At 54.5% G+C, this 27,631-nt stretch overlaps 1 protein-coding gene across 2 annotated transcripts; it reads right to left on the bottom strand.

The window, feature by feature from the left end:
- Positions 1-1,935: 1,935 nt before the first annotated feature.
- On the bottom strand, positions 1,936-27,551 carry ADORA1 (adenosine A1 receptor). 2 transcript variants are annotated; one of them, XM_064472010.1, is made up of 3 exons: positions 27,370-27,551; positions 26,604-26,988; positions 1,936-2,901 (listed from the first exon to the last, which is right to left on the bottom strand). In XM_064472010.1, the coding sequence occupies exons 2-3, from the start codon at positions 26,942-26,944 to the stop codon at positions 2,268-2,270; spliced, it is 975 nt and encodes a 324-aa protein (XP_064328080.1). In that variant the 5' UTR covers positions 26,945-26,988; positions 27,370-27,551; the 3' UTR covers positions 1,936-2,267. The 2 variants fall into 2 exon arrangements, with proteins under 2 accessions (XP_064328080.1, XP_064328081.1); XM_064472011.1 differs by lacking the exon at positions 27,370-27,551 and having other exon boundaries at positions 26,604-27,050.
- Positions 27,552-27,631: the final 80 nt, after the last annotated feature.

Genomic DNA, 27,631 nt, shown 5'->3' with positions numbered 1-27,631 from the left:
CACAGGGGACTGGGGTGGGTAACAGCATCCACTTTTAGTGAGCTCCGCACGGGAAAGGTCCAGAGAGCATGGAGTGGAAAAATCCACTAGATGTTTTTTCAGAAAGCAATCATACACATGCCTTTAATTTATGAGCATCCCAGTCATCAGGTTTCTGGGCACCTTAGCAAGGACTGGGCAAAAGCATCAGTTCCAGGAAAGCAGCCTCCTGCAGAAATAAGATGCAAGAGGGAATCAGACCTGTGCTTGGTAAACAGCAGCTCTAACCTGAGACCAAGCTGCGGCAGTGCCAAAGGACCACAGGCATGGGGCAGTGCAGGGAGGGTCCTTTCTGCACTAGCCTGTGGTTGCAGCATCCTCAGGCAGTAGTGATATGGAATTTTGGGTTCTACATCTCGAGGGGTCTGGGAAGACATTCAGGGCCCCTCCATCACGATGAGGTCCAAGGAAGGAATTGCTCCTGTCCTTGCCTTTGCTTTTCTGCTCCACACATGTTTTGCCCTGTATAGTCTGAGCCAGGAGCCTGGATATGATATATTTAAGCCCATGCAAAATGTGGGAGGCTGAACCCCTCATCTCCTCTCATTCTTCCTCCCACCCTTCTTTGCCACCCTCCTCAAGAGAAATGGAGGAGCTCCCTCTAGGCTGAACAGGGCTGGTGGCAGTGGTGGGCAAAGCGGACACCCAGCACCCCATTGCCGCTGCTACGTGTGCACAGCATTGCTCTCCAAAGCCAGCTAAAACGCCACCCATAGATTTCACCCACCCAAGGTCCTTTTCCTTTCCGCACCCCCTCCCAGCCTCTGGGAACTTGCCGCAGTCGCTTTGCCCATCCTAGGGGCAAGAGTCTCCTGGGAGCAGGGGAAGGGTTGTAAGAGGTGGGTTTCCAATGGCAGACTAGCGAACAAGGGATGCTGATAAGGAAAGAATCCCAATTACCTCACATTATGTCTTCCCACCACCACTTCAGCCCTGGAAGATCCTGCTGCAAAGCTGGGACTGGGGGTGGGGCTGCCAGCATCCATAGGGGCTGCAGAGCTGGATGCAGATGATGGTCCATCTCCAGCCACCCCGCCTCAAATGTGACCAACGATACACCCTGCCCGTGGCTAAATCTGAGGCAGATGTATGGGGGGGGGGGTGGCTGGCCCTGGGCAACATTAACACTAACACAGTGGCCTGCGGCTGTCCTCCAGTCACCCCAAATGGGTGCAGGTACCGCTCTGCTCCCCTGAGCCACGGAGTTGGCTGCATTAACCTAGGCAGTTTGGGTCAAAAGCATTTGGCTGCACAGGGAGAGTGGTGGGAGCGATGTGGGAGACATGAGACAAACGGGCTGGGAGAGACCTGGCTCTGCCTTGCACAGAAGATAGGCAGGAGAAAAGAGGGAAAAATGACTGAAAGCCAAAGTAAAAGGAGAGATAAGACACATGGAGGGGACCCAGCTCCCTGGGCACAGCTTGCAGAGGTGGTGGGTGCTGCTGGGTTCTGTGGGGAGACATTGGGGCAGCCAAGGGTACTTCTTGCAGAGTGTGCTCTGGGGGCTTCCTTTCTCCTCTTTGGTAGTGTTGGGAGTTGGAGACTGACCCTTTGCTCCGTGGGGATGGTGGGTTCATCACCCTGTCAGAGCTGGCATTGCCATGGGATGCCTTTTTGTGTCTCTTCCCATGTCCCAGACCAGCTCATCTATCCCTGGTTATGGAGGGGAAAGAAAAGGCTTGAAAGCTCCCAGCTTCAGAGCTGCAGAAATCACATTGCCCTGGGCTCCCCTAGTTCTCAGCAGCTTCACTCCCACCAGGACACCCCTTTGTCCCAGTGCCCACGTACCCCCATGGGTCCATGAATAAGGGGGCCAGAGTGTGAGGTGCCCCACATCACTGACTGCCACACGCCAAGGAGCCAGAGGACTCCATCAATGGCAGAGGACATCCTGGGTGGTTTTCATCATTTTACTTTATTTGCATGAAGATAAACTGCGTCTTTGTCTGTACAATTTCTCCTTAAATACTTGGCAACCCTTAAAAAAAACAAAAACAAACAGGAAAAAAAAAAAGGAAAGGAACAGTGCAGGCTACAATATCAAAACAGTACGATGCTTGTGAATAAATAACCCCCTGGGGCAGCTGGGGGATACGGCTGTTCGATTGCACAAGGCTGGTGAATCCAGACCTCCCGGGTCCTCACCAGCCCTTCCCCTGGCAGCAGGAACAGCGGCCCATGGGGACCGGGCTGGGCACGGAGGACGCCTCTCTGCTCTCTCCCAGCTCCTAGTTGCCCAGCTCAGCCGTCGTGGTGCTGGCGTTTTTGTTGGTTTTGCAGCAGAAGTACTGGTTCCAGATCTGCAGGAAAGCTGTCCGGAACTTCTTGATCCTGAAGGCGTAGACAATGGGGTTCATGGCCGAGTTGCCATGGGTGAGGAAGATGGCGATGTAGGTGAGGATGTGCGGCGTCTCACAGGATGGGCAGAACAAGGTGATGCAGTTGAGGACATGCAGAGGGAGCCAGCTGAGTGCAAAGAGGAAGAGAACCAGTGCTAATGACTTGGCGATCTTCAGCTCCTTCCCATAATACTTCTGGGGGTCGTTGGAGTTGGAGGAGACCTTCTTGTTGAGTTGCTTGCGGATAAGGTTGAAGACTTCCAAGTAGATGAGCAGCATCAGCAGGAGGGGAGGCAGGACCCAAACGAAGAAGTTGAAGTACACCATGTACTCCATGCTGATGACCGTCTCAAACTGGCACTTGATGACAAACTCCGTGTGGCTGGCGTTCAGCTCCTGAGTCCTCCTCATCTTGTTCAGGTTGTTCCACCCAAACATAGGGGTGAGTCCCACCAGAAAGGAGACGATCCAACAGCAAGCAATGGCCACCACTGCCCGCTGGGGTGTCACCACCGTCTTATACCTGTGGAAGAGACAACAACCACAGGAAAGAATTAAACACAAGTGGGATGCTCTGCCTGGGGTTAAGACTGCTCCATGTGGGGTGGCAGTGCCCATGCTGAGATACCATGATGATCCTCACTCCCTTCCTTGGCTTGTCCTGATAGCTGTGTTAATGGACTGGTTTCTCTGCTTGTGCTGTGGGGAACCTCACCCTGCCTCCCACCGCCACCCCCAGCCCCAGGGACGGGCAGAGACCTCAGACATGATTCTGGGCTCACATTAGGAATAGGGTTGCATTTCCCCCAGGAAACGCATTAGCAGTCTGGAGCGTGCCTGCGTGTTCAACCCTGAGCACCCTACACCCAGAGCAGCAAGTCACCCTCTCCTCCCTCCACGCACCAGCCCTGCCAGCACCCAGTCGCAGACAAATCCCCCTGTGCCAGGGGACAAAATGGCCAACAGAAGCATCCTCTGGGACCCACTGGGCTGGAGGAAGGATCCACTGCTGCTAATGGACCCCTGGGGAAGCTTCTGGGCACAGCCTGTTTCATTTCCTAATGTGCTGGGCCGATCGACAAAACCCTCTTTCCTAATGGGCCGGTGCCAAGGGACGGAGGAGGAGGAGGGCCGCGTTCCGGCTGGGCTCTGCTCCCTCCCTGATGCCACCAGGGAGCACGCTGGGGCTGGGCTCGTCTCTCCAGAGCTCTCTAAGTGGGAAGTGGAACCTGCTAGATTGATTTTTCCCCCTGGCCCTCAAAGAAAAGCTTCTTGGCAGCTGAGAAGATTTGCAGCTCAAGTGTTATTGCTTTCCACCAGAGGGGGTTGAACAAGGAAAGTTTTTCTGACTGTTTGCTGGGTTTTTTCAGTGATGCTGGTGTTAATCCAGCCATGAGGACCACGTGGAGGTGGCCGGCAAACCTGGCTTTCCATCCTGATGCAGAGACCTCCCTGCTGCATGTCTGCAGCTTTTACCTGTGGTAGAAAACTGAGCATTCAGGGGCTTTGTAATACAGCCAAGGACCCGAACCCACCCTCCCTCCCCCTTGAAGGTCCCTTCTCAAGACCCATCGCATGGGCAAGGTGTCAGGGTGGGAGCATGGAGGGGCACAGGGTGGAGGGGGGACACTGGTCCCCAGGAGTCCAGAGGGTCCAGAGCCCCTGGTCCCAACAGCTTTCCTGCATGAACACCCTCTGGTCTGGGAAAAGATTCCCAGCATCCCGGAGGCAGCCAGATCCCGTGGGAAGGGCATGGCAATGCAGGCTGCTGTTTCCTCTGAGAGCTGAGGCTGGAGCTGGAGGGTGATTTATTCCTTGTGGGGAGAAGAGAGGGCAGGAGACCCTGAGAAAGGTGCAGGGCAAGGAGAGCTGGGGCAAGGGGAGGATGAAGGGTGGTGGGAGAGCATGAGTGCTGTGTGCCAAGTGAAGGGAAAGGTGAGGGGGGGCCATGGGAGTGGCGGGTGGCAGAGGGTTACCAGAGGCTCCCATGGCACTGTGTGCTGGCCTGTGCACCCCATGTCGCTGATACCAGGTCCTCGGGGAGGGCTGATGTGCCCTTTCAGCTGTGACACTCTCTCCCACCTCCCTAGGCTCGAGCAGCTTGGGGGGGTGGTGGTGGTGTGGCACTAGAAATAACAGCATCAACCTGCCTGCCCTAGCTCCTTCTCTCTTTGCAACCCCTGCGAGCTGTGTCCCAACTCTCTGCTCTGGGGGCTTCTAGGGTCTTCTACTGATTTTGCTGAATGCGCTGCCATCCCCGGTGCTGCCTGCCCTGCAGAGCTGTGCATCAGCCGTTGCCACAGAGCCAAGGCTGCTGAGCAGCAGTGGTGCCACCGCGGTCCCCAAACACCCTCCCAGGGCTTGCAGCCAGCATCCAGGCACGGAGCTGCTCCCAGAGCACCCACCCCTTCTCCCCCCGCCCCTCATGCCTGGGCTGGGGGAGCACAAGGGACAGAGTGAGCACTGAGACCCCGTTGTTAGTCATGAACCAGGGTCAGATCAAAGGACACAGTGTTCACTCTTGCAGCCAAAGTAGAGATGGGGAACGGCTGCAGGGGGCCCAGCCTAGACAGACCCGGCCCCCCGCAGCTCCAGAACATTGCGTGTTGTTGCAGATGGCTATCAGGACAGCTGCAGAGGTCGTGCAGACCTCAGGTCCCTGGATGCACACAAGCGCGCATGGTCCAGAGTGTATAACACACACAGCGCAGAGCAACCGCCCCACACGCTGCCGGCTGCTCGTCCACCTCCCCACTTCAGTGCACATTGCTCCCACCTCCTCACTGCACAGCTGTCCCCCTCACTGCACATACACCCCCTCCTAATACACATCCATCCCTCGTTAGCACACAACCATCTCTCCTCTTCGCTGCACAGCCATCCCTCTTTGCCTCACATGGATGCCCCCAGCTTGCTGTGCGTCCATCCCTCCTGGCCATGCCCCCAGCTCTCTGCCACGGTCCACATCCATCCCTCCTTGCCTCACATCCACCTCCGCTGCCTTGCTGCACATGCCTGGCCTGACACACACAACAGTTCGAGCATCGGGACTGACTGTCCCTGCTCCTCGCTTCACTTTGCACTGTGAGGTTTACGCGTGGCACTGCAGAAGGAGCTGGAAGCCAAGGGCAAAGCCAGTCGGGGCATCCCTCTACAAGCGTGCACCACCCAAAAAATCCATAGAAAACAGCAATATTTGGAGCTGGGGCTTTTGCTCCTTTCGCTCCTTCAGGCAACAAGCCAAAGGCAGCTGCAGCACCCAGCAGGGAAACGTGCTCCGCGGGGGCTCACAGGTTCCCACTGTCCCCCGTCAGCCCTACATGGAGGGTGACAAATGACTCTGAGTTCCTCCTCCGTCCACCCCACAGGGTCTGACCACACAGCTCTCATGGGGCTCAGCAGCTCTGAAGGCTTCAAACCCTACTTAAAGGAGGGAAATCTGCTCAGCCCCATGGCACAGGGCGTTTGGTGGGGGGCCATTAACAGAGGGGACAGGGACAGACTTTGCTGTTCCTGTGTTTCTTCCTTGGTTATGCCATAAAGAAAAGCCTTCCTCATTTACATCATTTTGCACTAATTTGATAGGGCTGGAGTTTGGGATGGGTGTGGAAGGCAGAAGCACTAGAAAATGCTGATAATGGCTCACAATTAATAAATAATCTTATTATTATCAGCAGCATTGGAACAATTGCTAGCATCATTGCAATTTTATTACTATTATTATTTTTATTAACAGCTGTGACTAAAACATCCCTAATAGTCACCACCATCATCATATAATTTAGATTTGTTTCCTTTGTCTGTGGGGTTTTGAGCCATAATTGACTAGACATAACGGAACATAATTGCTAGATTTTCCTCCTGCCCTCCCTCAGTGGCAGGTTTTGCGCCATCCCTTCCCCACAGAGATGGGCATCGCCCCAACTCCTCCTGGACACCCTACCAAGGCCAGGAGAAAGGAGCCTGGGGGGAGCGTAGGAACTGTCCAGCCTCATTGGTGAAATGGGATGGGCAGAAGCTTTGGTTTGGTGTGGAACAAAAACGTCTTTGAGGGTTTGGAAAATAGTGCAAAGAGGCAAAATATCAATTATTGATAGAGTGCTGTTTGCATCCCCAGAGGAAGTGCAAGGTGTGATGGTTGGAGGCGGAGGCAGACAAATTGTCCCCAGGGGCTGTGCAGAGCTAACGGGGAGACATGGAGCGGGCTCCTCCAGGGGCAGGTGCTGCCTCGTGAGGGGGTGCTCCAGGAAATGTTGCAATCAAAGTTTCTTGGGCTGAGGACGGTGTCACTGGGGGAGATGCTGAGGCCCCTTTTCTCCAGGAGATCATGAAATGCTCCCTGGGCCCTCACCCTGAGGTCACTATCCACCCTCCTTTCCCTTTGCTTGTCATTCCCAGACTAGATTCAACTTCTTCTGCCACATCTTGATGTGGCCAGACCTCTGCATCCTTCTCCTCTTCAGCCAGGGGAGCCCAGCTTGGCTCAGGATCTGTTCCTTAGGTGTCTAGCGCTGGGTGGGCAAAGCCCCCCTGGCTATCTAACATATCAGAACAGATCTGAAAGCAAATGGAGAGTGGTGTCTTCATTGCGTTTCTGTTGATTTGACTTTTGTCTTGGGGTCTGTCCCCCAAGAGAGAGGCGAGGGCTCGTTTCCTGGATCTCCAACCCACAGGTCAGTCCAAATCCAACACTCACAGAACATCTCCTCTTGTTATGGTTGAAACAGCTTCAGAGATTCCAGGTCCGATTTGAATAAAATTTGGGTTTGTTGTTTTCTTTTTTTTTTATTATTTCTGTGACTATGCTTTTTGTCCAGAAAATACTTGCAACTGCCCAGCCAGCCCCAAGATGCAGCTTCGCTGGTCCTTGCTGTGGTAGGGTTTATTGCAGTGCAATTCCTGGGGAATTAATTCACTGAAGAAGGCAGGCCATCGCTAATGAAATGAAGCTGGAGCCTGTTGGTAGGAGAAAAAGAGGCCAAGCTGACATGAAGTTCATCTGCACTATGAACACAGCAAGGAAAAGCAGCCAGAGCATGTCCTGATCTAATTGAAAACCTCTAGACAAAAGTGCTTTGATCTCAGATGCTTCTTTTTCCTGGCTGTATCTTTGCTTCAGATCTTTCAGTGTCCTGGAGGCTGCTGGGTGGGAAAACTCAGACGTTGGTGTTCAAAGCTGCTCAGAAATGCAAAGCTGAGAAGTGCGAAGTGGCATCTGGGTGCTGTGAGGGGCAACCTCAGCCACGGCTCAGGCTGGGACTGGGGGTCCCTGGGCACCCGCGCAAGGTGGGAAGTGTTGCAGAAGGGACACCTTGTGACAGAGGAACCCTGATCGTGGCTCCTTTTCCACCTCTAACCCTGGACATGAAAAGTTTATTCCTCTTCAGTCTCTTGCTTTGGCTGGTTTCCTCCTTCCCTTCAGATCTCTGTTGGGCTTCATTTAGGTAAAAACCTGAAGTTCAAAATCTTGAAGGTTATCAAGGATTTGAAGGCATATTGAAATGCCTAAAATGGTCTGTTAGCGTTGACATAGATGTCTCTCAGCACCAGAGTCCCCCTTGCATCATTCAAGTGCATCTCCTATTTGCTCACATCCTTCCTATGTGACAGCTGGGAGCTTTGCAGCTCTTTGGAGTCACACGCCAGCCCTTCACACTCCTGACAGCATCCATCCAATAACTGCAGCAAGTCAGCTGTAGTGATGGGCCCACATTGTCTGCAAACACCGCTTGAGCTGTTAGGTGGCTCCCACCACGAAGGCATTTCTCACCCTCCGGCGTCGTCCTGGCAACTCTCACAGCCAGGATGGGGGTGTCAGGTGGCAATGACACAGCCGTGGAGGTGATGTAGAAAAACATCTCCTGGGCAGAGGGGTCTGACACCGCTTCAGCATGCTGCTCTCATGGTCACATTGCTTCTGGCTTTCCACCTTGGAAGAAATGTGGTTTTGTGACCTCTGGTGGGTGCGTTGCCATGTGAGCCTTGGGAGGGACCGGTGTCAACCAACACCAGCCAAAGCTGGTAGCTGGATGGAGCTCTACATGACAGCCTGTTCCTATGAATGCTCGTAAGGGAGGAGACTGGCCCTATCGGCGTCTCCTCTGGGATGCATGGGGATTGTTCTGATCCCAAAATCCCAGAGTTGTTGCTTGTCAGACGCCAGCTGGCAATTAAAGACATAAAAACCAGGTCCAAAACCTATGGAAAGTCTTTCAGGTGAACGAGAAGAATGCATCCATCTGCAGCAAGCGCATTGGTAATGGAGCCCTTGTCCTGGACCAAAATAGCCCAGCAGCCTCCATCAGCACAGTATTTCCAGCCTGACAGTGATGCCCTGACACAGAGACAATTCGTAATGCTCAAAGGGACTGGGAGGACCCAAGGTGCCCTGTGCACTGTCCCCTCCCAGCACCTCTGGTTGGTTGGTCTGCAAGAAATTTGAGCTGTGGGAGAAACCTGAGAAGTGCCAGCAGGCCCCCAGGACAAGAGGGGACAGGGGGACATGGTGGGAGAGGACAGGCCAGATGGCTGCGGCAAGGCGGTTTCCACCGTCCCGGCCTCAGACTCCTCGCGTGACCTTGGGGAACTGATTTAAAAGGAGCTGAGGAGGAAAATCCCTGCCTGAGAGTGTACCCACGTCTGTTTGCTCAGGGTGAATGAGAGCTCAGCTGGAGGGGACAGTCGAGTGGGGACAACGCTGGGCGCCCTACAGGTCACGCTTTCGGTGGGGCTGCAGCGGGTTCCCATGGCAGGAGAGGCACCGATGGGAACAGACACCTTTTATCCACCACCCTTGCAGATGGGGCTGCATCCCAAATCTCCACCTAGAACCTCTCTGGCACCCACTGACTCACAGACCGGGTCAGGGCTGCCCTGCTCCCATCATGACCAGCTGCCCCAGTCTGGAGCATGCACTGGGACCACAGGAGGAGCATGCTCCATTCTCCCTGAGCTGTGTGCTGCAAGAAGAGGTGGGGGTAGGGGGTCCAAAGCTGGGATTCTGTGAGAGGTTTCAGGGATGGACGTCCCCAATGGGTGCCAGGCCTCCCTGCCATGCTGCTGTGAGGCCCTTGCATGCAACGAGCCATGATTTCAGAGGTCACAGCTGCCACTGCAGCTGGAGAGTGTCCTGCAGAGGGGCAGAGCAGGGCTGGGACCACCCTGCCAAGAGCCAGAGAAGGATTTTCTCACCATATGGTGTCTGCTCCGCTTAGCATCAGCTCTACAAGCAGCTGGCACCTTTCTAAGCCCTATAGCTCAGCGTGGGGACTTGGAGTTACAGCAGCTTGGCACCCCAGGCTCATCAGGGAGAGGAGCTGGGCATGACCAACACTCTTCTTTGAGGACCTCTGCTCCCAAAATGCTTTGGGAGTCCTCCACAGCAGAAACAGAGACAGCACCACACCACGAGGCTGCTTAATACAAACGTGGTCCAAAGCCACCACGAGAGAGGCCAAAAACATGTGCATGGGGTGTACAGACCCATAAGTGCACTGGGTTGTGTGCATTCCACTGAAGTTCCTCCTGGTCCAGTCTGTGTCCAGGGTTTGGTTTTACTATCCTAAAATGGTAGCTCTCTACATAGGAATTATTCTGCAAAGTGCAAGCAGCTATGGCTGGGTGAAGCAGAAGGCAAGTTCACCAAATGTTTCTAACTGCTTTTAATAGCCAGTAATTCTTTAATGGATAAAGGCGAGGGTGATTATGAGGCTTATGAGAACAAATCTGTCCTGCCAAAATTGGCTGGTCCCCACACACTGAGATGCAGCATCCCCAGGGCTTCGGTGAGTGCTTTGTTTAGCAGTGGGTGAAGCTGGAGCTGGCCACAGCTCCATCAAACAGCAAGAAAAAGGAGGGTTTGCGCTTTGAGCTTTATCAGAGCAGGGTGTGCAGGGGCCTTGATCATTTGCAGGCCTTGTGGACCCCAGACAGGGCCTGGGGAGACGCTACTGCCTTGGTGCGGGTTCAGCCTGCCCTGCTGCATCTCCTGGGACCTTGGAGGCAGCCCTGAGACCTCTGGGGACTGCAGAGGGATGTGGGTACATCTGAAAGCAGCCTTAGTGACAAAAACATCCCCACAAGAAGCAGGAGAATAAGGTGGAAAAGGGCTTTATGGGCTAAAATGCCTGGAAATGGGGAATGGTGCTTCTACAGGGTGTGCTGGAGTATCTTCACCCCAGACTGGCAGTACATCAGACTCCATCAGGGATGTCCATCCAGCAGATGGCTACACATGTGGGAAGAGGTGTCCTCCTCCAGCTCCAGCAGTCCAACGCACGGACCCAGGCGCCAGACACATCCCCCCCACCTCTGCCACACTCCTGATGCCAACAGCCCCAGTGGGATCAAGCCCCCAGGGACATACCGCAGCTCAGCTCACTTTGAGCTTGGCATCTCCCATGGGGCAGCATCACCCACAGCCCCATGAGGCTGCTTAAGGGCTCATTTCCCTGCTCCCCAGTACCCATCCACATGCCTACACTATCACTTGATTTTTTAGTCTAAACCTGCCATGTTTCAGATTCCAGCTAAAGGACTGAGTTCAACCTTTTCTTGCTGAGCCAGAGACTTATCACACCTCTGGTTCCTGGGATGTTTGCAGCAGCCACAACATCACACCAGCCTGGATGAGCTAGTTCATTGCCAAGCAGTCACAGCCCGCTCCTGGGGCTGCTCCTGGCCTTGGCAGAGCAGTAGCTGCTGGCTGGATCTCTGCAGCCTGCTTCGTACGGGATGTCTGTGTGCTGGGCTCCCTGGGCTCTGGCAAGGAACCACAACCCATCTTTGGGAACAAACCACAGGCTTCCAGTAACTGCAGAGCTTCTTTTAGATCACTTGCCCAGTTGTCCTCATCTCAGAGGTGGGATGCGAGTAACCTCTGTAGTGGCTCCACCATGGACTATGCCGACGGCTTCCCCTTGGCCATCCCAATGGCTCCCACTGTGACACCATGCTGCAAGGGGAAGGGGGAGCACGGGAGGGCTGGAAATCACAGGGAGCAAGAACGGAAGCATGGGGACCTCACACATGTCCTTCCCCCTCAGGTTCTGTCCCAGGTGTGGAGGACACACTGCTGTTGTCCAAAGGCAAAGGACCATGTATCAACCACTGCTGCTCACTGAGAAAGGCAATATTTCTCACCTCCTTCAAGCAGCATCCACCCCAGCAGCAGATAGAAAAATTAACATGCAGTTAATCTTGTTCTCAGACTGGGCTGGGTTTACAGCCTGTGGCTGGATCCTGACACGTTCAAGTGTTCTGTCACTGCGTAGGCAGCAATTCTCAGCAAGGACCACTCGGCCGGTGCTCAGCCCGCTCATCCCAAATGTGGGTGGTGGGGTCAAGCAGGGAGCTGGGGACACCCAGGGCATCCAACGCCTGATGGAGATGAGAATTTGATTTGTGCCTATTGGGGAGTGCTGCCTTGAACTCCAGGCAGACCCTTCATGCCCCAAAGAGAGCCATGAGACCACCTGATGCTGTGGGCAGCACCGAGTGCATCCAAGGGTGCTGAGGGCCTGCACTGGGGTGGTCCAGCTCCAGATGTATCACCCCCCTGCTGCTGCGTGACAGTCCTGAGGGTGCACCCAGTGTCCCTGGTCAATGGGGTACAAGTCACACTGAGCCTCAGATTTACACCCAGGCAGCTCCAGGGCTCCCTCCCAGCTTTGCCATGTGTGGTCACAGCACTCCAGGATTTTCCTGGATTGCTGGTTTCTCCCTTCAGGACCCTGAGGTGGGAGGGAAGTGATTTAACACTATTGGCAACAGCTGCAAAATCATGAAACGAGCTGTAGGATCTCAGAACTGGGAGGAAAACATGTGATGTTCTTGTCTTTTGGCTCCTGGTTTCAGGCAGCAACATTTTTGAGCTTTTCCCTGCAATGCAAAGCATGAGAAGTGCTGCTTTAAAAGAGAAAAGAAACAGAAGTTGAGACTCTTCTATAGCACCAGGACTTTGGGAATTAGGGCACAGAGGAACAGCGCAGTCCCTAACAGATAGGGATGAAATTATGAAAGCTGGATGCATCGCTGATGGACAGTGGGATGGGCATGATGGACTTGTTTTCAGTGCTACCCCTGTGCAATAAATTTGCTGGACATTTTTTAGTGTCTAAACAGTTCTGTTGTCAAAACCAGAAATTTTTTGTGCGAACATCTCCTTGGAAAGGAGTACGGGTCTGAGTCTGACGGCGGCTCCCACACACCCCCATCACACGGCTGAGCCCCTTCTACACTGGGAGCAACCCCACCTCCAGCAGAAGAGAATTTTTGCAGGGCAAGAAGGTTTCAGGAGAAGCTGCTCAAACCCCACGTGCACCCCTCTCTGGACAGTGTGCTGGAGGTGTTTCTCACCCAGCATCACGGTAGGAAGATAAATGCGCTTGGCCAGGAGTCTCAGGTCATCTGCCCTTGCCACGCTGGACCATCACCCCATGGATCTGGTCACCTCCAAGGCTCTCACCCATCGCCCTGCCATGGCGATTAGCTAGGCGCTGATTGCCCAGGCCTGGCTCAGTGGCTGACCCTGCGTGTCTCTGCATATCACTGTGTCATTACAGAAGTCAGGGCGATGTACTCATGTAGCACAAAGGAGAAGGGATAAAAGGCAGCTTTGGCTATTTTCAGTGTAAATCCAGGACTTTGCTGGATAAAAGCAGTGTTTTTTTCAGTTACTATTTGTATTGTACTTGCATTTTTCTATGCATTGCACATTTTTGTTCCTTATGCAAAAGAACCTCTTTGAAATGAGGACTCTGAAAGTCAGCCCCCAAAATGGAGAAGGGAGGGGGGAAGAGGAGAGGATGAAGAAAGACGGCAGCTCTAAGAGCCACTTAAAATGCCAGATCTATCAAATGTGGGCTCTATGAGAAATTGAAATGAGACGGCAGATACAAAATGCCTAGAGTGATTGGGCTCTAAGAGCCTCTATGGCTCATATTCCATCCCACAAAATGCTGTGGCTTGCAGAAAACTGGCCTTGCTAGAGGGAAGATGCCAGCTAAGGAAGCGCCTGGTGCCATCTGTACAGCACCAGGGCAGGCTGCCCGGTGCCACCATCCTTCCCTGCATGTCACCACCATGCTGCGAATGCTGCTACATCAAAGGACAAGTTGGTACCCAAAGGAGACCTTCAGCCAGGTGAGTCTGGAAAGCACCAAGAGCCATTAAAAGGCAGGAGCAGAACAGAGATCCCAGCTAGAAGGGAAATAAGAGGGGTCTTGAGACCTGCTGTTGGCATTTCATCTGCATTCAGCAGGACATCGAGCTCTGCTCCCTGGATAAATGGGAGGCAGGGAACTGGAGATAGCATCTCCTGTTAAGAGGCATTAACCCAGCCATGAAGCAGGGCTGAGGTGAGTCTTTATCTCTCCAATGCAGAAGGACTCTTCAGAAAAAGACATATCCTAAATTACAGCTGGAACAAGAGATTAGTATCAGCTGCCTTTTAATTTCTCATGTTTTACATTTCTGCTTGCTAACTTGACTCCTGATTTTGCAGTCAACAACTGAACTCCTCAGTTTGTTAGGCTACAAGTTGTTATCGCTGTCCAGGATCCTCATAGCACAATTTGTTGCTGCAAAGGGAACATTTCCCTTCTTGCTCTTAGCCCAGTTCGAAGATTAGTACATTCAAGACTGAAAAATTGGCTGGAAGCTCGCAAAATGATGGAGGTTGTTTTCTCCACCCAATGTCTAAATGAGAATTAGGTGTGCTGATGAGATCTACTGTTTCTAAACCTCAGAGGACGTGGTAACCCAAACCAACCAGTTCAACGTCTTCTGTCCGATGCATATTTCCCCCGATTAAAAGATCAATTTAAAATGCAAAAAGCAGTTGGATTAATTTAAATTTTTTTGCTAATGAGTTGGCTATTTGTACTTTCATATGATGAAAATAATTTTGGAGATACCTTTTTGTGCTATAGTTAACTTCCAACTTCTGTCCAAACATAACTTGCCACAAAGCTTGAGTAAAACCTGTGTTATTCACCCCTCCACAATGCCATAAAAACAGGAGAAGTGAGGATCAGGATATATATGTGTCAAGCCATTAAGTTATTTACATTGGGATGAATCTGTCCAGTGCAGATCTATATATCTTGATCAGCCGAATGAAATGCCAAATTGAAAGGGAAGGCTCCAGTTAACACCACAATCAAATGTTCTCTCATCGCAGAGAATCGTTCTTTTGCCAGGAAAACAAATAAAAAGTGCAAATGCAAAGCAAACCTGAAGTTTTGGACCTAACTCTGTTTCCTCTTTCAGATTTAAAAAAATTATTTATTCCCTTGGAGGAAAACTGTTTGACCTTGTTGCCTGGAAGAAAGCAGCTCAGTATTTCCGTCAGGATGGTGGAGAGAAAGAGCCGAGATCCAAGTCCAGGAATTGCAGCGAAATGCATCAGCTGGGCATAAATTACACCCTGTGCATCTTCCTAATTACTTGGGCAGTTAAATCCAGGCAAGGAGCAATGGGCAGACACAGCCTGAGTCTGCCCGGGCGGCCTGGATGGTGCAGGACGTGGAGATGAAGGATGCATGGGCCAGGCAGGATCGAGCCCTCCCCAAGCACGAGGACTGTGCCAGTCCCTGCGAAGCCTGTGGGGGACCCGGCCTCCCCCTTCCCTGGCGCACAAGGGACATGCAGTTCTGCAAGAAGGTCCCCCCAGGCTGCTGGAGATAGAGGTGCTTTGCTGCGGCTGGACCTGTGGCATTCGGGCAGGGGATGGCCTTACAGAGGGCGGCCATCCACACCGCGATGCTGCGAGCAGCGTGGGAGTGGGTGTAAGAGCGAGACGGGGATGGCTGCTGGTATTGGAGCAAACAGCCCTCTCTGAGCCCATAAAGCACCAGTGGCCCAGCAGCACTGAATGTGGGGCACGATCTCCCTTAAAATAAAACCCTCTCGCCTGCACCCACGCGGGCGTCCACCTGGCTCTGCACAGGCTTTGCCACATCCATCTGGACGCAGGCTGTGCTCTAAGCTCCCTCCCAGTCTCGACTGCTCAGTACTGCAGGCAAACAGAGCCGTTTGTGCTGAGAAAAATGAGTGTTTCTTTTTTGCATGTTACAAGGTTTAAGTCACTGAGTGTTATTACCAGTGCAGAAGAGAAAGAGAAATAATTTAGTCTGTAAGACTGTGATAATTATGGCTGTGTCTGAGACAGCATTTCTCAGCATCGGCCTCTTGGTGCTTTTGGAGAGTTTGTAGCATCATTCCCTCTGTGAACAGATGGGGAAACTGAGTCACAGAGGGGGGCTATGACAGCCCAGGTGAAGCAAGATGAACTAAATTAAATGAGAAAGCATCCCTGGTGCCAGGAGCTGGCACTTCCCTTATTTGAAGGTGACCAAGAAAAATAATCCCAGTCTCTGGATGCAGGGAGAGAAAGGGCCTGGAGAAGGCGGACGAACAGCCATACCGGCAGTGTCTTGGCTTTCTGTGCTCTGGCCCTCCTTTGAGGAGTGATGGAAAGGTGTTATTGTCATCCCAGTCAGGGTCCGGGACTGGGGGATGTCACCTCCCTGCCTCTGTGTCCCTGCAGTCCTGCTTGGGCATCGCTGGTACCCAAGGGTCTGCATGCAAGAGCACCATGGCCAGTCTCAGGGACAGCATGGGTGGAGGCTGGTGAGGAAGACAAGGGAATGGGGCTGGGGAACAAATCCCCTTTCCTCCCCCAACTCCTTTTTGTGAGCAGAGAATTTTGTCCTTAACAAAAATCCAACCAAGCCACCCAAGACCGTGGAGGCTCCTGAAAGTGGTCCCCTGCTCAGTGCTGGGGGCAAAGCCCAGGCAAGGAAAGGATGGGAGAAAGATGGAAAAAGCAGCGAGAGATGGGGCTAGGGCATAAGGAGGAGCTGCTGGGTCCCACCAGGCTCAGTGCAGTGAAGGGCAAACCCAGATGCCACAAAACTTTACTGTGGCTCACCCTGCTTGCACTGCCCTACATCACCAAAAATGGTCCTTCCTCCCCTATTTGCCCCCCATCACCCATCTGGCCCTGAGCCCATAAGCAATTGCTGCCTGTGCTCTATAGGCAGGAGGTTCTCAACCCCTTGGGGTTATTTTATACTCTCCTGCTGATTGCATCAGCAATGATGTCTCCTTAATACCCAGACCTGCCTGTTCAGGTGCCCTCTGGTTGGAAAGGCGGCTACGTGCCAGGCAGTGGGGCTGGGTGCTGGTGGAGCAGGGGGTGCTCAGCTCATTGCTATTCTGCAGGACACCCCGCTGGCTGTGGGGATTTTTTTGTGGCTGCCTTGGACAGCATCAATTGCTCTTTCTTACAACTGGGCTTCCCGCGCAAGAGCTGTGTGCCTGCCCCAACAGCTGGGCATCAGTGCTGCCAGAGAAAGCATCTCCCTGCCAGGAGCCTGGTCAGCCTCTGGAACGGCTGGCTTGAAAGTTCAAGCTCCATGGGCTTGAAAGTTCAGGTCACCTTGGATGAGATGTATCCCAAAAGGACCAGTTCCCTGGGACTGCTTCTCCCAGCCCATTGGCAGCCTGCACGCTGGGTTCTCAGCTCCTGCATCCATCCCTTCTGCATCTGGCATGATCACTTTGAACAATCAATGATTTATCTTCAGGATAAACCAATGCTGTTCATATTAGCTGAGCTGTGCTGGCTGTTGTTTCCCCAGGCCCTGAGTTGATGCTGTTGTCTCCAAAGGGATGAGCCTCTCAAGCTCTCCCCATCCCTCCCAGAAGTCTCTTGCCTGCATGGTCTCCTCCCTCCTCCATGTCCTGGTGTCTGCAGGGACTACAAGACCCCATGATCTGTGGCTGGGCTTCCCTCACACCCCTGTGGGCAGGACCCTACAGGGTTTTTCCCTGTCCTTCCTCCAGCCAGAGGTTTTTTTCCAGCCTATCAGTTTCTTTTCTCTCTGAAATAACTCCTGCATGCGTCATGAAGAAACTCATCTCCCTGGTCATTTCCCCATGGTGCCTCCTCCACATTTTCCCCCTTTTTTCTATCCTTCTTTGTGCTGAAGTGACCTTTCTATCCCCGCTGCCTCCATACCAGAATATAGACCCACCAATATGGCAACTTTCTGAATTTCAGAACCCTCTTGACACCCTCGTGTCTGCTCCGACCGGTCCCACCGAACCCCCCTCTCCATGCCGAGGCTCGAGCTGTGACCCCTCGGGATGAGTCATTCCTCCCTGTGGTCAGGCTGATTTCAAGCATGGCCTTTTGGATGCAATGGCTCCACGGCTCCTGTCCCTGAGACTTTGCCCAGCCCTGCCTTGGATGTCCAGGGACTTGCAAGTCCCAGGCCACCCAGGTGGGTGGCTGCCATGTCCCGTCACAGCACATCCCCATGTCCAATAGTCCCTTGTGGTTGGGTACAAGCTGCTTTGAGATGTCCTATACAGGAGAACTTGTTGGGTCTGGCCTCACTGACTGCAAATTGCACCTGTGGGTCTGAGGGTCCCTCCAAATCACACTTTGAAAACGGAATCTGGTGGGCTTTGTCCCAGCTGTCTCCCATCCAAGCTCATGGCAAAAATCCCCTTTATGGTCAACAGACTCAGCCTGGCACTTTTAAGACACAGTTAAGCTTATTTTTACACCACAAATGGGCTAGGAAAAACATACTCTGATGCATCTGGGGGTGTAAAAGGAGCTGAGGGTAGCTTGGCTGTTGGTGGCCACATGGCACATGTCCTACTGGAGAAAGGCAGATGCCACATGCATGTACCAAGGGCTGGGCAATGACATGGAGACCAGCCTGTGGCTCCAGAGCCAGTCATCGGGGAGGGGGTTGATGCTGGTTTCATGGAAGAGGAGTGCCTGAGCCCGCCTCCACACCCAGCCCTGACCCTGTGAGTCACTTATTTCTGCTCTACCACCTGCTCTTGCTGGTGTGGAGCGGAGGTGGGACTGTTTCTGTAAAGACCAGGTGATGATGACACCTCCCATTGATGGAGTCACGTTCTTTCATCTGAGGGGTGGAGAAAGACCCAGGACCCCCCCATCAAAGGGCTCCTGCATGCCCTGAGCCAGCCCCAGCACCGGGTGGCTGTGCTGACAGCACACACCGTGGTCCTGACTCAGTCCTGACGTGCTGGTGCAGGGACAGGTGGGGACGGGGCAGGCTGAATCAGCAGCTTTTGCTTTGGCAGAGACTCCTTCTGCAGGGTGTTTCACTTGTCTTATTGACAGCAGCTGCACAGGGTCCTTGGAAAGCACTGGACACCAAGCCCCAATAAGCATCACCATCGCCTCCACCAACCCAGTGCCCTTGAAAACACCCCAGTCACTCCAGAAAAGGGAAAACCCTCTCTGAAGTGCAGGGTGGTGCTGTTGGAAGTGTGACAGTCTGTCTGGGTGCTCCCAGGTGTTTTGGGGGATCTGCTGCTCAACCACGAGTCTGATAGACTGTTGTACTGTGGTCACAGGGCCATCACTCACATGCAGTGAGGGACCTCACCTTACTCACTGCAGACACCTCCCTGTCCATCCCACCATGTCCAGGTGGCCCTGGCTGTTGGTGCTCCTCACCTTTTGTTTGATGTGGACCTCATCGTCAGTTTATATTGCCATTGGGATGAAGAAATGCAAGTTGGCTAGTGTCCCATCTGTCTGCTTTGTAAAGTAGGTCCTCTTGGGTTGATGGTACCCACCGCACCTGAATCACTGCTATGGAGGTGTCAGAGCCTTGCTGGGTTCCATCCACTCATCTCCACCTAGTTTGATGTCTGTGTTCCCAGCAGGATGAATTCATGGGCATTGTCCCTACAGATGTGTCTCAGCCCCTTTTGACTCTCTCAGTGGATGAAGGTGCTGTCACGTTTAATTAGGACCATTGCTGACAAGAGTGACTTTTGGTGCTCTTGACTCCAGGCTCTGCAGATCAGGGACCTGCAGCCCAGGAGGACAGTTTGGCCTCCTGGATAACCCCATTTCGTTGAGTTGCTCCTGCACAGATGACCATGGCATGGGCTGGGAGAAGCCTGGCTGCTGGGTGCCCTGAGTACAGTCGTGGCACGAGACCAGCTGATCACTGCACAGTGTGTGAACAGAAAGGCCAGGCTGTCCCATCATATCTCAGCTTCCATACCTGCTGTGCCCCAGCCTCCATCCCTGCCTGGCTGGGTCACCCTGAGCAAGCCATGGTGCCAGTCTGTGCCTCAGTTTCCCTGCCTGCACATGTGCTATTGCCCTTGCTGGGAACATGCCTTCAAAAATTTACTGGTGATGCATTGTCAATGCTTTAACCTGAAAATCAGTAGAAATGGGGAAAAAAAACCCCAGTGAAAATATTCCCAGAGCATGATTTTGGGGTGTAGCAGGCAAACACCAGCAAGGAGCTGGTTTTCATTCATTGCCCTGCATGCAGTGCTGGCAGATGGAAGCTCTGCTGAGGGGCCAGATGCCAACACAGAGCTATTGGGGTCAGGGTGAAATGATACCCTGGGCAGATTACCCAGCACAGGGACCACATCTCGCCCCGCTCAGAGATACAGGAGAAGGGCTGGGAGAAGACAAGGTGCTGCTGCCCAGGAAGCCTATCCAGGGTCTCGGGAGGTCATGCATCTCCCCTTGTCCTTCTAATCCAGAAAATTTGGGAATAATCCCAAATAACAGCAAGTCCGGAGCATCCCTGCACAGGATTCACTGCTCTTCTCCCCTTCCCTATGTGCTACCAAGAACGGAGCATCCCACAGTCAGACCCTCGCTACATCCCAAGGAGTGGGACACCTGCAAACCCCAGCATTTTCCCTAAGAGCCCAGGAGCTGGGGACACTGCTTACAGCCCAAGTCGCTTCCCTCTGTCCAGGATGGCAGCATCTGTAGCTTTTTTGAGTGACCTGATTTTGCGTCTGTCAGAAAACGTCTCATGGTGCCACTGCAGCAGCTGTGCATGTTCCCACCGAGCCTAATCCAGACATTCCCTCACCGAGGGAAGAGCCCTTGTGGCTTTGATCTCTGACTTAGCACGCTTTTGGCTGAAAATTACTCCGTGGATCACAGAGTCATGCTGAAAACCAGTTCACCTGGGTATTTACCATGATCTCAAGACCAATATAACCTGCTGGTAAATCCCTTCGCATTTCCAAGGCCCTGAGTATTTCGGTGATACCAGAATTGAGCTCCTGGTCCTGGACCGGCACAGCTCGTCCGTGTACCCCAGATCTGGTTTAAGTGGAGCTTGGTGTGAAATGCTTGCTCTGATTTAGCACCCACACGCTGAGCTGGTGCAGGGTGCTGGAAACTGCAGATTGGAAACAGCCCAAAGCCTCCAGCAAATGTCTCTGGACTGTGATTTCTGCCTTTTATTCTCCATCCTTGGTTCAGATCTGCCTGTTCCCTGGGAATGAAGGCCTCCATAGATCACCCTCATTTGCTAAAATATACCTGGTGGAGGGCAGCAAGGGACGAAACAAAAGAGGCGGCTGCAAAGACATACCAGTCCCCAAAATTCCTCTGATTTAGGAAAACCAGGAGTGTTTTCCTTGGGAATTCATTCTGTTTTGCAGGGGCAGGGCCTGTAAGGATGGGCGGCATCTTTTCTTTGACTAATGGAGGTTTAAAGAAACCTAGATGAGTTCCCAGGCACGAGAGCCCCCCTGCAGCTCTCTGAGCTCACGCTCCCGGCTCTGAGTCACCTGGCTGCTTTTGAAATGTTTCCTCTGATTTTAAAAAATAAACCTCGGAAGATCCACCATTTGGTTTATTCACTTGCCCGGCTGGACAGGATCGCTCGCTATTGCCTTCACTTATCGTCTGCTGTTTTGGCCAGGCTGGCTAGAGACAACTCCAGTCACCCTTGTCTCCCTGGGGACACGTGAAACCCATCACCTGACCAGCAAATTGCCCTCAGATGGAACATATATTTTCTCTTCTTAATTTCATCCCATTGCTCTGGGTTGAAACCCTCATGCCAGCCTGAAAAAAAATCCCTTCTGTGGTTTGATACCTCCTCCCTTCAGTAGGTACCATCCCCAGGGGACCAGCTCCCACAGGCACTGGGGCCACCACGCATCCCAGCCTGGTCCAAAACCTCTGCATCTCCATCCTGGACACATCTGCTAGGTCTCAGAGCCCGTGTCCAGGGAGGTTTCCTCGCACTTAATGTTGGGAGTGCTGGAAAGATTTCCCATGGGCACTTAGGTGCTTTGGTGCCTGGGAATTTGGGCCAAAGCAGGGTCTCATCCCAACATCCTCCATCCCATGGCAGTGGGGTGACCATCGCTCCCCTGCTAAGACCCTCCATGAACTCTCAGTGGAGCAAAGGGGGGAAAACCATCTTGGTCACGTGCCCTACTCCATGACCCAGCTGGCTGAGGGCAATGAGACTTCCTAGGCTTCCCTGTGACACAGCCCCAGCTGGCCCCATGCCTGTGGCCCTTGGCCGGCCTGGAGAGAAGGGGAAAGAGTGCTGCAATCCCAGCAAGAGCTCAAGCTCAGGCAGGAGCCTGAAAAACAGTGGAGTCAAAGGGGGAAATCTTCCCCCTTCCACCACCGGGTCTATCCAAGAGCTCGCAGCCTACCTGCAAGTCATCCGCACCTCCTGGCTTGAAGGTGCTACAGTCCAGGGCTGAGGGATGCTTCTACCATCCCTGAGCTGTTTTATCTCGAAAGGCTCAGGACAGGGCACTTCTGAGCCATCGCAGAATGCCAGTGCTGTCTGCAGAGCCACCCACAGACCCTGCTTTACCCTGGGCACTCCCCCTGCTGTGCCTCAGCCTCTTGCCCCCCCATTTCCTAGCAATTTCCAGCCCAGTTTGGTCTAATTTTCATGGCTTTGCAGCTTCATGTGTGTGTTCAAAACCTTCAGCAACACAAAATGCAGCTCACCCTGGCGGGATGCTCCTGGGGATGCCACAGGGTGGCAAGGGCAGGGCTGGGGGTCACCCCAATGTCAGGGTCCAGGCATAAAGGATGGAGGTCCCTGCTGTGGAGTGAGAGACCTCACTTACAAGGGCCCTTGCTACCAGCAGATTTCTCCAGATTTTATCTTCCTGGCACATGTTTCGAAGTGTTTGAGGGGAGAGCTGGTGGTCCATGTGAAGTGGACAAGGCGAGGACCCCCAAGGACACACCAAGACAGAACCAGGCTGCATCTGTGCATCCAGCAACCCAGGCCAAGGGACTGTGCTTCAACGTGTCCCGAGGACACCAGCCCCCTCTGCCATGGGCCTCTCCAGAAAGCCCAATGCAGCATCTCAGAGCAGACACGGGGGCCCCTGAGCCAGCAGAGGCTGGCGCCAAAGGAGCTACATCCCCCCGCAAACATCCCTCCAGCATCCTGCCACCAAACGCCACTGCGGGGATGCCGAGGGGCCGGTTCCTGCCGGACACCCCCAGCCGGCTCCTTCCCCTCCCTTTGAACTCGTTTCATCTTCCCCAAGTGCAGCTGTGAGAGGGAAGTTTGGGCTGGGCTGGGGGACCCCGCTGCGCCCGGCTGGGGAATGACAGGACGGGGGTCCTGCCTTGCCACTGTGGGGGGAGGAAGGATGCAAGAGGGGAGATGTAAGCTCTTCCACCAGCATGAAGGCAGCAAACCTATTTTAAGCAGTTTCCAGCTGTTTAGATCAGTTCCTGTGGAGGCTGGGCATGTGGTACCCTCTGCTCCAGCCTGCTCAACCCGAGCGATGCTCTTGCGTCTCTCAATAGTTGAGAAAATGCCCCTTGGGAGGAGGCAGCATCATTCAGACACCAGCAGGCAGGAGGGAAGCTACCCAGGGGTTGGGGCAGAGATTTCAGGTTCGGTGGGATATCCCAGCCCCCTGACCCTGCTGGAGGTGCACTGGGTTTACCGCCAAGAGCAGAGGTGCCAGCTCAGGACTGTGCAAGACCCCTCTCCATCCCACAAAATCTGCCTCCACCTTGCACGAGTGGCCCACATTCCTCTGTGCTTCTGTGTCCATGGGAAACACAGCCATGGCAGTGAGGAGGATGCCCGAGACAGAGCATCAGGTGACACCTGGGCATCTCCCGCTGCCATCCCGAGACACATCACAAATGTCTCAGGGCACCATTTGCTCAAGACATGCTGCCAGCAAGCACCCACCCTGGGGGCTGCAATGCTCTCAGACTCCCCCCAGGTCTTGCTCTCCGGCCGGTACGTGGGCAGCAGGTGGGTCCACGTGTTTGCTGGAAGAAGGAGCAAACCTGTAGGTTGTTCCCCCAGGCTTGCAGCCCCCAGGCTGGGGTGTGCATGGGCAGCAGGAGCCGGAGCCTGGCTGCGATGCACCATGATCTCCCCTCCCTGCCAAGCCCTGGCTCTGCCTAATTAAATAGAAAGCCTGGAAAGTCTGACTTTGCCTCTCCTTCAGACAACTCTTCCCAGCCAACAGTCCCGTTGGCTTCTCACCCCAATTGGCCAATATGTGACAGAGACGTGGAAATCCTTGCACACCCTTTCATGGAACCTGAAATGCAAGTAGTGACTTGCTGGGGACCCCCAGAGTGGAGCTAGCATTTGTGGAGTGGTCAGCACCAGGACAGAGGGGGGTGCACGGAGCCTCTCTCCTTGCTCCTCCCAGTCCCTGTTGGCTGCCTCTATGAAAAGCATTTCCCTTCCCCGCTGCCCCCTCTCCCCAAGCCCCAGCAGAGCCACGGTTGCCTGTGAGTGGAAAGCAGGGCTGGGAATGCACAGGATCCACGTACACGACGGTCCACAGGACCCCTCGGCCACACCAGCCCACGTATGGATCACGCTGGTGAGCATCCACCCCGTGCCAGGCTTATCTGGGGACATTCTTTGGCACAGGAGCAGGCTGTGGTGTGCACGCTGTCTGCTGACCCTGTCGCCTCCGTGCCTGATGTGGGGCAGCCACGTGCCGGAATGGATGTCCCTGCTCCATGTCCCGGCTACCCTAGGGATGTGGCCGAGGCAAAGATCCCCTCACATCGCTCCCCACCTGCATACAAATCTCTGCGGGATGCCATTGCTGCCCAGGACTGGATGCCATTGCTGCCTGTGGATGTCCCGGGACGTTAGCAGCTCTCCCTGAGGTCTCCCAGGCACGAGTGGCCACACGTGTCTCACCGGGGATGCAAGTCCTGCCGAGGTGTTGCTGGCTCTCAGCACCCAGCACCAATTTGCACACCAGTGGGTTTGGCGTCGCAGTGTGGAACGACACCACAAAACCGCGATTCGAGCTGTCAGCACCGTAAAAATGTTTTCAGTACCATCTTTTAGCATCTAGCAACAAGTTGGGAGAAACTTGAGGCATTTCAGATTTAGGGAATATTCTTCAGTGGCATTTTCTGTCCTATTTGTTTTCTACAATGTTGTTTTGCTGCTGCTGCGCCTAGGACACAAAAATCACCTAAAATCACCACATTTGCCAACTGCCGGGAATTCACACCAAGGAAAGAAGGAAGCATCCAGGGATGAGCAAACAGGAGAGCTGGCGAAGCCAAACCCTTCTTGTTGAGGCTACAAAGCCTTTCAAAATTAAAGTAGGCTAGAAAAAGTCAGAGGAAAATCTCATGTTGCTAAGTGCCCAGGCACATAGCGGGATGACAGAACTCAGGCTCGGTATTGCACGAGAAAAACGCACCCAAACTATACGCAGCACTGGGGGCTCTAACTTAATATTGCTGCCAGGAGAGCTGCTGGGCTCAGGGCAGAAGTCTCCCCGAAAAGGCTCAGAGACAGCAAGGGAGGGAAAAAGACTGGGTTTGATAGAAAAATGACTGACGAGAGCTAGGCAAGGTTGCTATGTATAAAGCTGCAATACTCCCACACCTGAACCCATCCCCACTGCAGCGGGGATGCAGGAGAACCAAAAAAGCACTGAGAGCCATGACAGGGTGAGAATCGCTTTGGTTACACCGATGGGCTGCAAGACGAGGAATTTTCAGGCTGGGAAAAAAATCACACTTAGGAAGGAAGTTGGGAACATCTTGTGAAATCATGCGTGGCAGGGACTGTAGTTTCATCTTGTGCCCCCCTCCCCGTGCTGCCTTACACGTCTTCACTAAGCAGCCTGTGCCAGACACGGCTGGGGGAAAAGTCCCCAGAGCAACAGATCTCTGGCCTGACCCAGTGGATCTGGGGACACCGAGCACTCCGGAGCAGTCAGTTGATCCCGGTACAGGGTCCCTCTGTCTCTGTCTCCCTGTATGGGAAGGCGATTCCTGCCCTGGGAAGGCTCCTACACCTTTTGGGGTCTGGACAGCACCTGACACAAGGGGGTTCGGTCCCTTTTGGAGGGTCTTTGTGCTGATGAAGGGTTGTGAACCCCTCCAGCCAAATGGGGTGACATGAGCTGAGTATGTGCTCAGCCATCCTGGCTGGGCTGAGTTTCCCAGCAACCCTCTCAGCAGCGGGAGCCTTCCCAGAGCCGACAAGCCTGGCAAAGGTGTGTCTGCAGCCTGGGCACGGCCTCGAACAGAGCAAGGGGAACCAGCGACGGGTCTGCACAGCAAGGGGCTGAGCCAGGACGCGCGGGCTGCACTTGAGTGGCACCAACGCCGGGTGTCACAACCCCTTCCAGCCCCGCTGACACCCCCTAGTCCCACTGTGGCAGCCTGGCCCTGCGGCTGCATCCCCCAGCCCCAGGGGCTGCAGCACTGCACCATCGGGGAGGGAGCTGGCCACAAAGTTGTTAAATATCTCCCCTTGGGGCAGCAGTGTTGAAATACAGTGTGTCCCCCTCATTTACACTCCATGGTGCTTGCTATGGGCTTGGCTTTGACAACAGATACAAATGATGAGATGGGGAAAATCAGGGAAAGGAGTCATTTGTGGGGCAGCCCCATAGCCAGGGGTGTCTCCTGGGTGAGCCTGCCCCATGAGGTGTGCCGGGCTGACACATATGGTCCTTCAAAACCCCAAAGCTGTGTCCCACATATCTGTGACCAAGCAGGTTGTCACCCCTGGGCTCCTTGTCTCCCCATGGCAAGGGAAAACCTGGGCTGAAGACAAATCTATCATCCGCTTTCCCTGAAGCACCCTGCTGATGCTTTCCCATGTGCAGTGGGACACACTTTGTCCTGGCCACAGGGACCCTGAGAAGGGCTGCCCTACCCTGCCTGCACATCCAGCACCCTCCTGAACCTCCAAGCGAAGCTGCCGGAGGCTCTGGGACTCCCCCAGTCCAGCCTGCCCCAGCTGCTGCTGTGGCCAGTTGTGCCCCATCTGGAAGTGTGGAGGAAGACATTTATTCCAGTGCTTCTCCAAGAGTTTGAGGCATCCTCACTCCCTTTTAACCCCCACAGCAGCCACCGCAGAGCCTGTCTCAATGCATTTTTCCTACCTGACAGGGATCCTCACCCGCAGGTATCGATCCACAGCAATGGCCAGGAGCGCCAGGATGGAGCTCTCGGTGAGGATGAGGACGGGACAGGCTACCATGAGGCAGCTGTAAAACTCCGTCTGCGGTCCAATGTTGATGATGATGGCCAGGGGGATGACCAGGGCCCCCACGGCCACGTCGGCCACTGCCAGCGAGACGATGAAGCAGAAAGTGGCATCCCGCAGCGCCTGGTTCATCTTCACAGCCCAGATGACCAGGATATTCCCCGGCACAGACACCAAAGCGATGAGGACTTCGATGGAGATGTAGGCAGCCTGGAAGGCTGAGACGTGGTGTGCCATGGTGCTCCGGTCCCCCCCTGCTCACGCTGGGGTCCCTCGGTCACCTGCAAACGCGCAGGGAGGCGGTTAGCAACTGGCATCGGTAACTGGGCTGCGAGCCGGGATGGAGCCTGTGCGGGGGGGTGGGGGGGGGTGGGAAAAAAACCCTCCTGTCTGTGCCGTCGCCTTGGGCTGCGGCCCCCCCCCGGGGCCATCCTGCACCCACCTCCATCCCGCTTCGCAACCGCGGGGCGAGCGGGAGCCGCCTGCCAGCCCTGGGGAGAGCGGCGGAGCCCCCCGCCCCCCGGGGCCGCCCCGGGACCGTCTGCCAGAGCCCCTCGGGGCCGCCGCTTCGCCCCCCCCCGCCGCCCCCGCCCCCGGGTGCTTCCTCCCCCCGACCTCCCACCGCGCCCCGGCAGCAGCCGCCCGTCCCCAACCCACCACACCTCGTCCTGCGAGCCGAGGGCTTGGCTTGGGGTGCCCTCGCCCCAGAATAGCAAGAGCTCTTCACCCGCAGGGGAGCGGGGGGGACATGCTGGGGGGCGGCCGGGGGGATGCTCGGGGCGCTGGGTACCGGGCTCGGCGCGGCCGGCGGGGCTGGGCTCGGTCCCCGGTGCCCGGCACCGTTCGGCTCCCGCAGGCTCTGCCAGCTCCCAGCCGGAGCTGGAGCATCACATGGTGCAGCCTTCCAGCCGTTTAAAGAGCGAC

Source organism: Phalacrocorax carbo, chromosome 23 (assembly GCF_963921805.1).
Source record: "Phalacrocorax carbo chromosome 23, bPhaCar2.1, whole genome shotgun sequence".
Taxonomy (NCBI): Eukaryota; Metazoa; Chordata; class Aves; order Suliformes; family Phalacrocoracidae; genus Phalacrocorax; species Phalacrocorax carbo.
The sequence above is the reverse complement of the archived record's forward strand: the minus strand, read 5'-3'. Positions and strand labels throughout refer to the sequence as shown.